General features: G+C 50.5%; 1 protein-coding gene across 1 annotated transcript in view; it reads left to right on the forward strand.

Moving 5' to 3' along the window:
* The window catches only part of L2HGDH (L-2-hydroxyglutarate dehydrogenase), a 46,963-nt gene that overhangs the window by 579 nt on the left and 31,225 nt on the right, over positions 1-15,159 (forward strand). Inside the window, exons 2-3 of the mRNA XM_084632640.1 lie at positions 4,645-4,760; positions 8,248-8,399. Of these exons, the coding sequence (XP_084488766.1) occupies positions 4,645-4,760; positions 8,248-8,399 (268 nt within the window). The remainder of the gene's footprint in view (positions 1-4,644; positions 4,761-8,247; positions 8,400-15,159) is intronic.

The raw sequence follows: 15,159 nt of genomic DNA on the forward strand, positions 1-15,159 counted from the left end.
TTTGGTCACTGGCTCCTTTGGTCGTGTTGGCTAGGGACAGAAGCTGCAGCTCTCCCAGCCGTTTGCTGTAGGCTGAGTAACTCCAGTCCCTGCTCCCGGCCAGGCTACTGCGTAGAATATTGCATCGTTGTTGCAGGGGATCAGGTATACCTGGAGTTGATGGCTCTAGATTACTCTGTCATAGCTAGAGCCCTGCAAATTCACGGCTATCTGCTTTATATCCACATCTGAAGGTATCCGTGGGCCATGTTTGCGGATCGCAGATGGATGCGGGTACAGGGCTCTAGTCTTAGCTTCTCAGAAATGGTCACTCCATTAGGCATCAAGCCTGTATTACAAAATGGATGCTTTGTTATGTTCACAGCATGCAACCAGAAGTGAGATAGAAAACATAAATACTGTTGCCAGACGGTTGCAATGTAACACTACTTTATTTCTTAGAATTCAGAACAAGTAACACACGAACCTCAAAACACACAGAGAGAAAACAGGCTGCTCTCTAAGTCACTGAGGCACAGCTCACCCCACCTGGCTCTTTTCAGATTCTCTGTCTGCTGTGCTCATGCTTTGCTACAGAGCCATCCAGGCTCTAGGCTGCAAGCTGGATTCAGAAACCCTCCCCACCCTTAAATTGATAGCTTGCAATTCCAGCGCTGTCCTCAGTACACCACATTCTAATCCACAATGTGGATTGCAATATAACATGAAGGTTTACGATACAAAGTGACTCTGCATCAAACTTATGTTCTCAAAATAAATGCGGTCACAATTTGATACAGGTATATCTCACTCTATCATATTCACATAATAGGATTTTATTGTAAAGCATTGGTTCCCAAACTTGGTTCGTAGCTTGTTCAGGGTAAGCCCCTGGCAGGCCGTGAGACACTTTGTTTACTTGAGCGTCCATAGGTATGGCCACTCGCAGTGGCTGCGGTTCGCAGTTCCTGGCCAATGGGAGCTGCAGGAAGCGGTATCCCGGCCCACGCTGCTTCCCGTAGTTCCCATTGGCCAGGAACAGCGAACCATGGCCACTGGGAGCTGCGAGTGGCGTACCTGCGGACGCTCAGGTAAACCAAGCATCTCATGGCCCTCCCTGAACAAGCTGCAAGCCAAGTTTGGGAACCACTGCTGTAAAGTAATACCTACTGTTGGTCCATGGACATGCAGTACGGAAACATGAAACATTTTTATGTCCCAGTGTCCATATCTCGAGGTTAGATCTGAATTTCGACTCATCCTTGTTTAATGTGAGGCACTTTTCACATTGTATATATTTCAGTAACAGGAGCCACCAGTCCAGAGACAGCAGGAGAGGGCCTTCCATTTAATCCAATAATGCATTTACGTTAGCTGCTGATAGGACCGTGTCCATAGTCAAGCCAAAAGAGACCATCTTGGTCATCTAGTCTGACCACTTGCATAACATAGGTCACCCAGTAATTCCTGCATCAAGACCGTACCTTTTGGTTTAGCTACAGCATCTCTTCTTGAAAGAAAGCTAATCTTGATTTAAAGAGTTCAGTGTCAGTAAGGGTTTACACTGTAAACTCAAATGGCTCTAAGAACATAAGAACGTCCATACTGGGTCAGACCAGAGGTCCATCTAGCCCAGTATCCTGTCTTCCTACAGGTTTCAGAGTAACAGCCGTGTTAGTCTGTATTCGCAAAAAGAACAGGAGGACTTGTGGCACCTTAGAGACTAACCAATTTATTAGAGCATAAGCTTTCGTGAGCTACAGCTCACTTCCTCAGATGCATATCGTGGAAACTGCAGCAGGCTTTATATATACACAGAGAATATGAAACAATACCTATTCCCACCCCACTGTCCTGCTGGTAATAGCTTATCTAAAGTGATTTCCAGCACAAATCCAGGTTTTCTCACCCTCCACCCCCCCACACAAATTCACTCTCCTGCTGGTGATAGCCCATCCAAAGTGACAACTCTTTACACAATGTGCATGACAATCAAGCTGGGCTATTTCCTGCACAAATCCAGGTTCTCACATCCCCCCCACCCCCATACACACACAAACTCACTCTCCTGCTGGTAATAGCTCATCCAAACTGACCATTATGCAAGGTAGCCTGTTTCCTCTTGTTTTTTCCTACCCCCCTCCCCCCAGATGTTCTGGTTTAACTTGGATTTTAACTTGAAGAGTGGTCAGTTTGGATGAGCTATTACCAGCAGGAGAGTGAGTTTGTGTGTGTATGGGGGTGGGGGGGATGTGAGAACCTGGATTTGTGCAGGAAATAGCCCAGCTTGATTGTCATGCACATTGTGTAAAGAGTTGTCACTTTGGATGGGCTATCACCAGCAGGAGAGTGAATTTGTGTGGGGGGGTGGAGGGTGAGAAAACCTGGATTTGTGCTGGAAATCACTTTAGATAAGCTATTACCAGCAGGACAGTGGGGTGGGAATAGGTATTGTTTCATATTCTCTGTGTGTATATAAAGCCTGCTGCAGTTTCCACGATATGCATCTGAGGAAGTGAGCTGTAGCTCACGAAAGCTTATGCTCTAATAAATTGGTTAGTCTCTAAGGTGCCACAAGTCCTCCTGTTCTTTTTGTCTTCCTACAGTGGCCAATGCCGGGTGGCCCAGAGAGAATTAACAGAACAAGTCATCATCAAATGATCCATCCCCTGTCACCCATTCTCAGCTTCTGGCAAACATAGCCTAAGGACACTATTGCTGCCCATCCTGACTAATAGCCATTGATGGACCTATCCTCCCTACATTTATCTAGGTCTTTTTTGAACCCTGTTATAGTCTTGGCCTTCACAACATCCTCTGGCAAAGAGTTGCACAGGTTGACTGTGCGTTGTGTGAAAAAAATACTTCCTTTTGTTTGTTTTAAACCTGCTGCCTATTAATTTCATTTGGTGACCCCTAGTTCTTGTGTTATGAGAAGGAGTAAATAACACTTCCTTATTTACTTTCTCCACACCAGTCATGATTTTATAGACCTCTATCATATCCCCCCCTTAGTCGTCTCTTTTCCAAGCTGAAAAGTCCCAGTCTTATTAATCTCTCCTCATACGGAAGCCATTCCATACCTCTGATAATTTTTGTTGCCCTTTTCTGAACTTTTTCCAATTCCAATATACCTTTTTTGAGATGGGGCGGCCACATCTGCACACAGTATTCAAGATGTGGGCATACCATAGATTTATATAAAGTCAATATGATATTTTCTGTCATCTTATTTAGCCCTTTCTTAATGATTCCCAACATTCTGTTTGCTTTTTTGACAGCGCTGCACATTTAGTGGATGTTTTCAGAGAGCTATCCACAATGACTCTAAGATCTCTTTCTTGAGTGATAACAGCTAATTTAGACCCTATCATTTTATACGTATAGTTGGGATTATGTTTTCCAATGTGCATCACTTGGCACTTATCAACATTGAAAACTCTAAACAAATATTTGATCAGGACATTTCTTTCCTCTGAAGAATTTACTACTTGTATTGCATATACTTTGTATGTAATTTAAGAAATGGTTATACTGTATTCTGCTGCCTGAGAGAATTATGAGAGCGTTCAGGAGAGTTGTGAGTCAGAGTAGAGTAACCTTGTTAATTGAGTTCATTATGACCATAGTCCTAAAATTATTATTATTTATTATGTGTATTATTGTAGAGCCTTGGGGTCCTAGTACATGTTTAGGGCTCCTTTGAGCGAGGCACTGTACAAACACCAAACAAAAAGACAGTGTCCTGAAAATCTTACAATCTTTAGTATAAGATGAGACCACAGGTGAGTACACACAGATGGGGGTGGGGGTTACAAAGAAACAATGAGACAATATTAAATTCAGATGGTCTCAGCACTGGATCAAGATCTGTGGTTGTGGCTTCATCTGTGAGTCTGCTCTACAGTTCCTGCCTGGCTAAATGGTAGCTATTTCATGAACAGAGAATCTGGATGTCCTGAATGCTCATGAAGAATGACTTGACACTGTCAAGTTGGAGCCTTGGACTTGCTGATTCCAGGTCACTGAAGGGAAAATTGCATCTATCAAAATAGGGAGGAGCAAACAGTTTGACAGTCTGCTGTACTCTTAATTATTAGTTATTGTGCTAGTACTCAAAATGTGCTAGGTGCTTTTCCACCTACAGGCCCTGTCCTGGAGAACATAAAATCTAAAACACTAAGACAGATGAAGCTTGGACAAAATGAGACAAGTATTGTGATCAGGGTGAATATAGACATATGCCTTGTTAGTTACAGATGTTTATTCTTTTCTTTTTTTTTTTTTACACTGAACTATACATTTTCTCTGCGTATTCTGTTACCCTTTAACTCCCTACTCTTCCTCACACAGCAATTTCCAGCTTCACTTCCAGGTGGGTTGTTTTGTTTTGTTTTGTTTTTTTTAAAACACACCCCTCTTTCCTCCTACCCTTCCGCACCTTTCCTCTGCATAAACGAGCTGAGGTAAATCAAAGGTAAATCAGCGGATGACTTAGTCAGCTGGCTTCTTGTATGCATTTCAGAAGAAGTGGGTCTTCAAGAAGACATTTGTAAAGGGGTCCAACGTTAATTTGCTAAAATGAAGCTTCTTTCCATGTAAATGTGAAGCATGTAGCTAGTGAGCATTTACAACATGACCCCTCCCCCTTTTTTTTTTAAATAGCACTTTTGACGTGGTGGTTGTTGGCGGTGGAATTGTGGGGCTTGCGTCTGCCAGAGAGCTCGTTCTGCGACACCCATCGCTCACGTTCAGTGTACTGGAAAAGGAGAAGGAGTTAGGTATGATATCCATGATATCCACTGGATCAGAGAGTGACAAAGAAGTTTGCATTTTCTTCCCTTGCTTATTTCTGGTTTCCTGGTGTCAGTCTGTAAGATATTTTAATTAAAAACACATACACACTAAAATAGCAATTTTTAGGGTATTGAATTGAGAAAAAATTAACAAAAAAAGTGGGAGACTCTCTTTTAATGAGAGGGAAACAGTATCTATCTGCCCATCTATCTGAAATGAATGAAGGGTTCCCCTTTGGAATAATTTCACAATGCAGTCCTGTCAAGGGACTATGCAAATATAGGGAGGAAGAGCATAATAGCTCCCTTAGATGAGTCTTTGGCCTTATCTTGACTGGGGATTTGCCCCAGCTAGTCAGAAGAACATAAGAATGACTATGCTGGGTCAGACAAATGGTCCATCTATCCCAGTATCCTGTCTTCCGAGAGTGGCCAGTGCCAGATGATTCAGAGAGAAGGAACAGAACAGGGCAATTCTGAGTGATACATCCCTTGTCATCCAGTCTCTGCTTGCAGCAGTTAGAGATTTAGGGATACTTGAGCATCCCTGACCGTCTTCGCTTATAGCCATTGATGAACCTGTTCTCCATGAACTTAACTAATTCTTTTTTTAACCCAGTTATGCTTTTGGCCTTCACAACATACCCTGGCAACGAGTTCCATGGGTTGTCTGTGTGTTGTGTGAAGAAATACATCCTTTTGTTTGTTTTAAACCTGCTGCCTAGTTCTTGTGTTATGTGCAGGGGTAAATGACATCAGTGCAGCTGAATCAATGCAAAAGGTAAAGTTGCTGTTTGTATCTGTGGAGCCTACCCCTGTGATGTACCACCGTAACTGGAAAATCATAAGTCTAGGAAGGCCTACGGCTAGGTCTGCAGGTTTGTCACGGTGGGAAAAATGTCATGGATACCATGATTTCCCTGTTTGTCCGTGACTTGTGTTTGTGATTTTAATAAAGTCACCCTGCAGTGGCAGCTTCTGTGGCCCCTGTCCCACAGGGTAGGGCCCAGGAATTTTGACCTGGTGTATTGGGTCGCAGCACCACTCAGGTTTGGCCCAGCTGCCCTGCCATCACGATGGGGGGCCAGCCAGGCCAAATTTGAGTGAGTGGCGTTGCGACTTGGCATACTGTGTTGTTGTACCACTGGGGCCCCTCCGTCCCACGGGTGAATGCAGGACAGGCTCACTCTCAGCCTCCTTCCCCTGCCTGGGACCCCTCTCTTAGTCATGGCATTTTTAATAAAAAAATCATGGGAAATGATTTTTGATTAAAAGAAATGCTACGACAAATGTACAGCCATACCTATGGCACCTCCTCAAACAGCTGGGAGTGATAACTCTTTAGTAATTTTCACCAGTTTCTTGGCTCTTAACATAGGTGGTCCATGCAGTAGTCTCACTTTGAAAGTCAAGAGCTAAAATAATTATTCCAGTGACTACTTGCAGGGTTTGGTTAGTGCTGCCAATGGGACTTGTGCCTGTTTACACCACAGCTGGTAAAAAAGGACACTTGGAACCTTGAGACACGCCAGGGCCTGTTTTCTATCCAGACTTTGAAACAAGAAAGACTAAGCACCCTTGTTTTGCTGATTGTTCTTCAGCTAAGTAAGAAGAACTTGCAAATACAGCTGCATTGCTAATGATCAAACCCCCAAACACGTAGCATAGGGCCTGAGGACTCCAAAGAGGGTAAATCAAACTGCTGACTTAGAATAGTGTGACCTAATGTGTGTGGATAATGCTGAAACAGCTGAATGCCTTAAATAGACACATCAGCTGGGTCATTGTTGCTATATAGGCAATTTAGATATTAAAGGATTTAATGCCCTTGTCTTAGCCTCCTCTCTTAAGACTCATGGTATCAGTTGTGTGGGTAAGTGAATGGGCATAAGATATGGACACCAACATTTTAAGGGGGAGATTATATAACCTTTTTTGAATAAGAAATTAAATTTGGTCAGTAAAAGTACTCTTGGAACCTGCCTCTCTCTCTCGTCCATTTCATTTCCAAAGAGAGAGAAAGTAACACTCAGGCCTAGCTCATAAATGCTTGAAAGCCTTTTGCAGAGACAAGCAGGGCTGCCAGTATGTGAGATATTCAGGATCATACTGGTAGTGGAGTACAGTGAGGCTTTATAGGATCATTTCATTTTAAGAATTAGTGTTAACATTTATCAGATTTCAGAGTAGCAGCCACTGAATGCATCCGATGAAGTGAGCTGTAGCTCACGAAAGCTCATGCTCAAATAAATTGGTTAGTCTCTAAGGTGCCACAAGTCCTCCTTTTCTTTTTGTTAACATTTAGAAAGTCTGGACTGATGTGTACACAATTGGGGTTTGTAAGGGGGTTGCACCCACCTCTTGTGAGCGCCCCCTGGTTCAGTGTATGAGTGCCTGCAGCTTTCTCAGTTTCTTGGCTCACAGTGCCCCCTATCCACCTCTGCACTTGTCAGGAGGGTCTTTGGTGACTCAGCCCTTCAGCCAAGTCACCCACAATCTATGTGCAAACAAACACAACAAACCCCTTTTGCAGTACGCTGTCCAACCGGGTGTGTCTCAAAGCCCTCAGTAATGTCCTGTAGCCCTCCCTGGACTCTGTCCTTTCACAGTCCAGCAGAGCCTATCACGGTACCCCTCCGTTGGCAATGTCTCTGTAGCCCTCCCCAGGCTCCAGTCTTCAGTCTGACCAACAGGGCCTATCTCAGTACCCTAGCTGGTCAGCTTATGTGTGAAGGTTCCTACTCTGGGATGGCACTGCACCCCCAGGGCTTCCTCGCTTGAGGCTCTTCACCTTCCCTTTAGTCCTCTGAGCCCGACTGTCCAGCTGGCTCAGTCTCAGTTCAGCTCCCTTCCAGGGAGTAACAGTTCCATGTACAGTCCCTTCCCTGGGCCTGTCTACAACCACTTCTGCACTGGCTGCTGTGGGAGTGGGGGACCTGAGCCCACCCACTACTCTAGGTCCCAGCCCAGGGATCTTCTAAGTAGCAGCTACGTGCCATGTCTCTAACTAACTGCAATTCCTTGGGCCATTTCCCTGTAGTCCATCTTAATTGAGTCTTGATAGCCGGCCAGAAGCTGTTCCCTGGTTCCCTGCCCGCAACTACCTGCCTTAGCCCTTGTAGCCCCTTCAGCCAGCCAGGAGCACCTCTTCTTGCTCCCCTGGACCCTGCAAGCAGACTCATCTGTCCAGCCCTTTCAGCTCCTTTTTATATGAGCCTGCTGGGCCCTGATTGACTGCTCCCTGCAGCCCCTCTCATTGACTGTTTCCTACACAGCCATCTAAACAGCTTGGAGGAGAAGAATCTCCTAGAGTGGTATGTTACTGCATTCAGATATTTATTACTGTAGAATCTAACTAGGGCACAGGCTTAAATTGATCATTTTTCTGATGACTGAAAGAATGAAGGTAGTGTATAAAATCTAAGATATGTGGAGCATGTATTTTAATAGCATAACTTCTCTCTTTATTTAGCCTGCCACCAGAGTGGACATAACAGTGGTGTTATTCATAGTGGAATTTACTACACACCTGGATCTCTGAAAGCTAAATTGTGCGTGCAGGGTGCAGCCCTATGCTATGAGTACTGTGACCGAAAGGGAATTCCATACAAACAGTGTGGCAAGGTACAGTAGCTGCTGCATCTTCTCTCTCTCTGACTTTGGAAACTGTGACTATCTGATGTATACAGCGTAACAGTACCACACACGCTGTTGTGGTAATTTCACCAAGGGAATATTCTGGGGTGAACATAAGTGTACACGGCCATGGTTAAATCCTGCAGGATGAGCGTGCCCTTGCCATCTTTTTGCAGGAATTCAGATTAATTCCTCCCTTGGGCCCATACACTGCAAGGGAATGATGTACTGAGGTGAGGTGACAATGTCTGTAGTTTAGACTCCGTATTAGGACACCCCACTGGGTCTCTTTCTTCCTTCCCTTCCACATACGTCTCAAACTCTCTTGCTGCTGGGTTAAGTTAAACGTTATTTTTAAAAGCGTCCCAACAGGATTTAAAACCACATTCCCCTGCCTCCTTCACACTCTAAGCTTTGGCGTTATGGCACTGATTGCAAATGTCTTCCATGGAGGGCCAGTGAAATTGTTTCTAAACACCTCTTTTTCACGCTTCCTTTAAGCGTGGCAGTGGTCTCTGAGGCTGTGTCTACACTACAGACCTTACAGTGGCGCAGCTGCGTCACTCTGTGTCACACCCGTGTCGTCGCTCTATGCCGAAGGGAGAGAGCTCTCCCACCGGCATAATATAACCGCCCCCAATGAGCGGCAGAAGCTATGCCATCGGGAGAGTGTCTCCCATCGACATAGCACTGTCCACGCCGGCACTTTTGTCAGTGAAACTTACGTCGGTCAGGGATTGTTGTTTTTCACACCTCTGATCGACAAAAGTTTTACTGACAAAAGTGCTGGTGTTGACAAAGCCTGAGTATTGGTACAGTAATTCCTCACTTAACACTGGCCTGGTTAATGTTGTTTGGTTGTTATGTCCATGTTCTCTACTAGATCAGCCTTGTTTAGAGGTGCGCAATGCTCCCTTCTAACATTGTTTGGCAGCCGCCTGCTTGGTCCACTGCTTGTAGGAAGAGCAGCCCGTCAGAGCGAGCTGGTGGGGGCTTGGAACCAGGGAGGGCTGGCAGCCCCCATCAGCTCCTCTAAGATTCCTGTGCAGCAGCCACCCAGCAGGCTATGAATTGCTGGGCAGTTCAGCTGTCCCTCCCCCACTGCCGTGTGCTGTTCCTGCCCTCTGCCTTGGAGCTGCTCCTGGGAGCCTCCTGCTTGCTGTGCAGGGGCAGGGGGGAAGAGGGGTGCTAATGTCAGGGTGTCCTCCTCCCCCTGCTCCTGTACCCCATCTCCACAAAGTGGGGTGGGGGGACACACGACAGGGCTCTGGATGGAGGGAGCTTGCTGGCAGCAGCTGCTGTCTCAACTTGCTGATCAACTTAAAAAGGCAGTGTACTTAGAGTGGGGTCAGTGTACTTAAAGGGGCAATACTCCTGTGTCTCTCTCTCACACACACAAACACACGTGCACCCCCTGGCACTTTAGAAAGTGGAGGGAGTGGTGTGCTCCCGTTGGATAGCGTGGGTTCATCATCACGTTCAGTTTCCGCAGGGAATGTTTGCGGCCACTGCCATGCGTCTGTTGTGTGTCCTCCCTCCATTCATGCTGCCTTGTAGAGTGTGAGGCTACATTAACAACGTGTTAACCCTTGAGGGCTTAGCCGAGTGCTAGTTCATCATTTAGCAGTAAGGCATTCCCTGGGAAGTGTCCCACCCTCCTCTACCCTCTGACTCCACCACCTCAACCAAGCTTCACAATCATCACTGCTGTGTACAGTATTAAATTGTTCGTTTAAAACTTATTCTGTGTGTGTGTGTGTGTGTATATAGTGACAAAGTTCCTGCTCTACCTTGGTGGGTCTTGCGCTTATTGGCGGATTTGCTCGCCTTGGAGCTTCACGGCAGCCCTCAGCTTGGCCGTTTTTCTGAACCCACAGTCCAGGTCGACGACTCCTATGTCTGACCAAGAGTTGGGAGGATTTGTGGGGAGCCCAGGCCCGCCCTTTACTCCGGGTTCCAGCCCAGGGCCCTGTGGAATGCAGCTGTCTAGAGCACCTCCTGGAACAGCTGTGTGACAGCTAAACTCCCTGGGCTACTTCCCCATGGCCCCCTCCCAACCCCTTCTTTATCCTCCCCATAAGACCTTCCTCCTGGTGTCTGATAATGCTTGTACACCTCAGTCCTCCAACGGTCCGCGTTCTTGCTCTCTGCTCCTTGTGCCTCTTCCTCCCAGCTCCTCACAGCACACCACAAACTGAAGTGAGCTCCTTTTTAAAATCCTGGTGCCCTGATTAGCCTGCCTTAATTGATTCTAGCAGCTTCTTGAGTGGCTGCAGGTGTTCTAATCAGCCTGCCTTAATTGTCTCCAGAAAGTTCCTGATTGTTCTGGAGCCTTCCCTGTTGGGAAACGGAACGTCCTTTGCTTGCTCCTCAGCTATTTGCTTTCTATTCTTCCCTAAAGCCCCCTGGCCTGGATTTTTCTTACTTTTTGCACCTGCCTTAGTACCCCCCCGACCAGGCCAGACGCTTTTTTTTGTTTTTTTTTTATTCTTTGTTTTTTTTTTCCCGTCTACGTGCTTCGGCCCTTAGTTTGCCAGCACCCGCCCCCCCCCACGCCTGCTTTCGGGCGCAGCTATTTGCCTCAGCTGAGCCCCCGGAGGAGGGGGGGAAGATTGCCGATTTTGCTGTCCGGAGGGGGGAGTGGAAACCCCCAGACCCAGCCGTTTTGCCAGCAGCTCGGACTTTACAACATTCTTAGCATGCCGGAAGCCTTGGAACACAGCCAACGCAGCCAGAGAAGAAGATTTCAGCAGACAGGAGAAATAATCCAGGAGAGCTATAAATCATTGTGAAGGGGGCCGTAAGACTGAGTAATTTTCTGAATTATACTCTCGTGGGGGGGAGTTTGTGGCGGCACAGGGGGTGTGGCGTGGAGACCCCCACCCCCGATCCATCGGTGCCCCTACCCCCCCATCGTTATTACAACTGTCACGGCCCCCCCGCCGTCTGTCCCTGCTGGCAATCTGCCATCTCTCTTCGGATCCAGCTGTTCGCTTTGAACTTTGCCTTCCGGACCGGACATAACAGCCGATCAACCGAGACTCTTTGGACAAACGTGTGTGGGTCTGCACCACCACCCCCCTCCCCCGCCGGATTGCTTATCCCACAGCTTGCCCCTATTACCGGACCCCGATTTTGTTTCTTCCCCCCCCCCCCAGTCCAACCCCCTCAGCATTCCCCCCCCCCTCCCCGCCTGCAGCCTAGCGGGGAGGAGTGGTTTTTTTCCTGTCTCCCCCCCCCCCCCTTCTCCTTCCGGTGTCTCCCTGTCTCTCCCTGCTCACAATGGCGGGGAACGAGAGGGGTGAGACTGCTTCAACAAAATTAGTTGTCCCTCCCCCACCACCACCCCTGCCCTACCCCCAAGGTCCCCCCCCCCACTATTGTTAAGATACTTGCCACCCCCCCCATTGGGGCACCAGCAGCAGGAGGCACCAGGGTGATCGCTGCTGCTGCTGCACCCACCGCCCACCCAGATTCTAGGAAACCCCCCCCGGTTGGCCGGAAGGGCCAGGGCGGGTGGAAAGGAAAGGGCCCTGCTAAAACCACTAAGCCCTCCATGGCAGGGGCTGCCCCCACCGCTGTGGCCTCGTCATCAACCGTGGCGCCCCTCCCTGCGTTTCCCTCCACCAGCTCTGCGATTGTTCCTCCCCCGGCCCCCAGGACGTGTACCTGAGCGGTAACGGGCTCCCCCCTGCCTGCCACCTCGTCATCTCGCCCCCCCCCCCGCCTCCGCCACCATCACCAGCGGCCGGGGCCCTTTCCCCGCCTTGACCAGGAAGCACGGCGTCCGTTGCCTCCTGGTGCCCGCCTCGCCCCACGTGGAGACATACGTGCAGGCGTTGGCGAAGGTGGTAGGACCCACGGCTATTGTGGCGGCCTCCAAGATGTATGGGAAGGTCGTTTTTTTCTTAGCCTCGGAGGCTGCCGCCCAGGAGGTGGTGGAGAGGGGCCTGACGGTGGGGGGGGGTGTTTGTCCCCCTAGAACCATTAGAAGACCTGGGCGTTCGCCTCGTCCTTACCTCCGTTCCTCCCTTCTTACCCAATGCTGCCCTGTTACCCGCTCTTTCCACCCTGGGGAAACTTGTCTCTGTCATCAGCCCTCTCCCGTTGGGCTGCAAGGACCCCACCCTCCGTCACGTCCTTTCGTTCCGCCAGCAAGTGCAGCTTCTACCGCCGGCGGCAGTGCGTGACGGAGAGGCGCTCGAGGGGTCCTTTCTAGTCCCTATGAGGGAGCCCGCTATCGGGTCTTTTACTCCACGGGAGAGGCCCGGTGCTACCTCTGCCGCTCAGCAGGGCATGTCCGCAGAGACTGCCCCTTGGCCCGGGGGGGAGGGGCACTCGAAACCCCCGAGACCCGGCAGGACATCGGCCCCGTCGCTGCTGACGCCCCTGGCTGCCCGGCACCTGAAACCAACCCTCCTCCTACTCGAGCCATCGCTGCTCCTGTCCGGGCCCAAGAAATACCTTCCCTACAACACCCGGGCGAGCAAGGGAGTTCCACCCTTGCTAGTACCAATCCAACAGAGCCTATGGAGGAGGGTGTGGCAAGGATATTACCGGGTATAGGAGAGGGCCCGCCCCAAGGAGAAACCCCCGCCCCTCATGCTGCCTCACCGCTACCCCCCCGAACCTCTGAACCATCGCCTCCGCCCCCCAACACGACCCCTGCTAACCAACCCCCAGATGACGCTATGGAGGGCTGGACCCTAGTCCAGGGGAAGCGAGGCAAGTGGAAGGCTCGAGCTCCGCTGCATCCATCCGACGCGGAAGCCCCCCGGAAGACCAGAAAAGGGGGCACTGCTATCGAGCCTCCCGCCACGGCCACGAGCGAGATCCATCCGCTGGTGTCGGGAGGGGAAGATGGACTGGCATTGGAGGGCAGAATCCCCCCTCCACGGGAGACCCTCCCCTCCGAGACTTCTGAGGACGCCCCTTCTGCCTGGATACCACCCGAACCCCCTGCGGACCCCGAGGCGACCGTTGAGGCGGGCCCTAGAGGAGAGGCCCCCGGGGTGGCAGGAGCTGGCCTCTCCCCCGTGTACGCGGAGATTGAGGCCCTAGATTTGACCCCGGTCACCCAGGGAGGGGATGATCTGCTGCCGGCTGGCCTCGAGCTGGGCAACCTTACCCCAGCCTCCCTTTCCCCAGGCTCCCTCCCCCTAATTGCCTTCCCGGGTGAGCACCCTGCAGAAGGTGGTCCACCACCTGATGCCATGGCCGCTAAGACCACCATGGAGCTAGCGCCTAGCATTATTGGGAGCCCCCTCCCTTACCCCTTAACCCTTGACTCTGCTCAGGAGGCACTTTCCTTTAGCTGCTTGCCTCCTGAACCCCAGAGCCTTGCCCCTGCCCCCACCCCTGCCCAAGCCCCCTCCTCCTGCAATGTTAATGCCGCCCCTGGGGTTATTTCCTTTCCGCCTTTCGCAGATTCCCCCCAGGGAGCAGTCTTTGCACTTTCTAGCCGCGACCCATTAGGAGTGGCAATTTTTCCCCTGCCATCCCGTGAAATGAATTTAATAACCCCAGCCTGTCAGACGCCCCGTCGGTGGTCCGCACCCTGTCTACCCGCCTTAGCGGACCACGAGGCTGTATTAAGAGTCCCACCAGGAAACACCTCGGGAATTGTAACCCCACTCCCCATGAGCTGCGGCATGCGCTACGGAAGTTCCTAGAGCACACCCGTGGCGCCCGCGATAGGGCACAGCTGGCTCTTCAGCTATGGGGGGACTTTGATCAAATTCTCCAGGCCACAAGGGCCCTTATAAAGGAGGGTAGGGGGCAAGGAAGGCGCAGTGCTGCGGCCTACGAGCGAGCCCGCAGCTTCCAACGCGATCTACTCACCCACGGGATGGGTCACGGGTTGCTGCGCAACCCGCCAGGGGCCCTGAACACCCCCGCCAACATGAAGCCCCCACCCCCGCAGCCCTCCACATGACGCCTCTTATTATTGCGACCCTGAATACCAGGGGCTGTAGGATGGCTCTCCGCAGGTCCCAGGTGCTCTCTTACCTTCGGGAAGGGAGGTACTCTGTAATTTTCCTGCAGGAGACCCATACGGACCCGGCCGCCGAGGACAGGTGGCGGCTGGAGTGGGGGGACGGGGTATACTTTAGCCACTTCGCGACCTGGCAAGCTGGAGTGGCGACCCTGTTCTCCCCCAACCTACGGCCTGAGGTGCTAGGGGTCAATGAGGCTGTGCCGAGCCACCTGCTGCACCTTCGAGTCCGTATGGAGGGGCTCGTGGTTAATCTTGTTAACATCTATGCCCCGCAAATGAGCTCCAGGCGGCCACAATGTTATCAGCGGGTGTCCGACTTTCTCGGCACCCTGGATTCGCACGAGTGCCTGGTCCTGGGAGGGGACTTTAACACCACCCTCGAAGAACGGGACCGCTCAGGGGCCGAACCGAGCCCAGCTGCCGCGAATATTCTCCAAGGGATAGTTGAACATCACTCCCTAGTGGACGTCTGGCGTGACCATCACCCAGATGACACCTCCACGTTCACCTTTGTCCGGGTGGAGGCCCATCAGTCACACCACTCTCTGTTGGACCGTATTTGCTTATCCCGTTTCCATCTTTCACAGGCCCACTCCTCTGCCATTCGGCCGGCCCCATTCTCCGATCATCATTTAATCACCGTAAGGGTCTCCCTCCGTGCAGAGAGACCGGGGCCGGCCTATTGGCATTTTAATAACAGCCTGTTGGAGGACGAGAGCTTTGTGATGTCCTTCCGGGAGTTCTGGCTGG

The sequence above is a fragment of the Lepidochelys olivacea genome (genome assembly GCF_965140295.1).
Source record: "Lepidochelys olivacea isolate rLepOli2 genome assembly, chromosome: 6".
NCBI lineage: Eukaryota > Metazoa > Chordata > Testudines > Cheloniidae > Lepidochelys > Lepidochelys olivacea.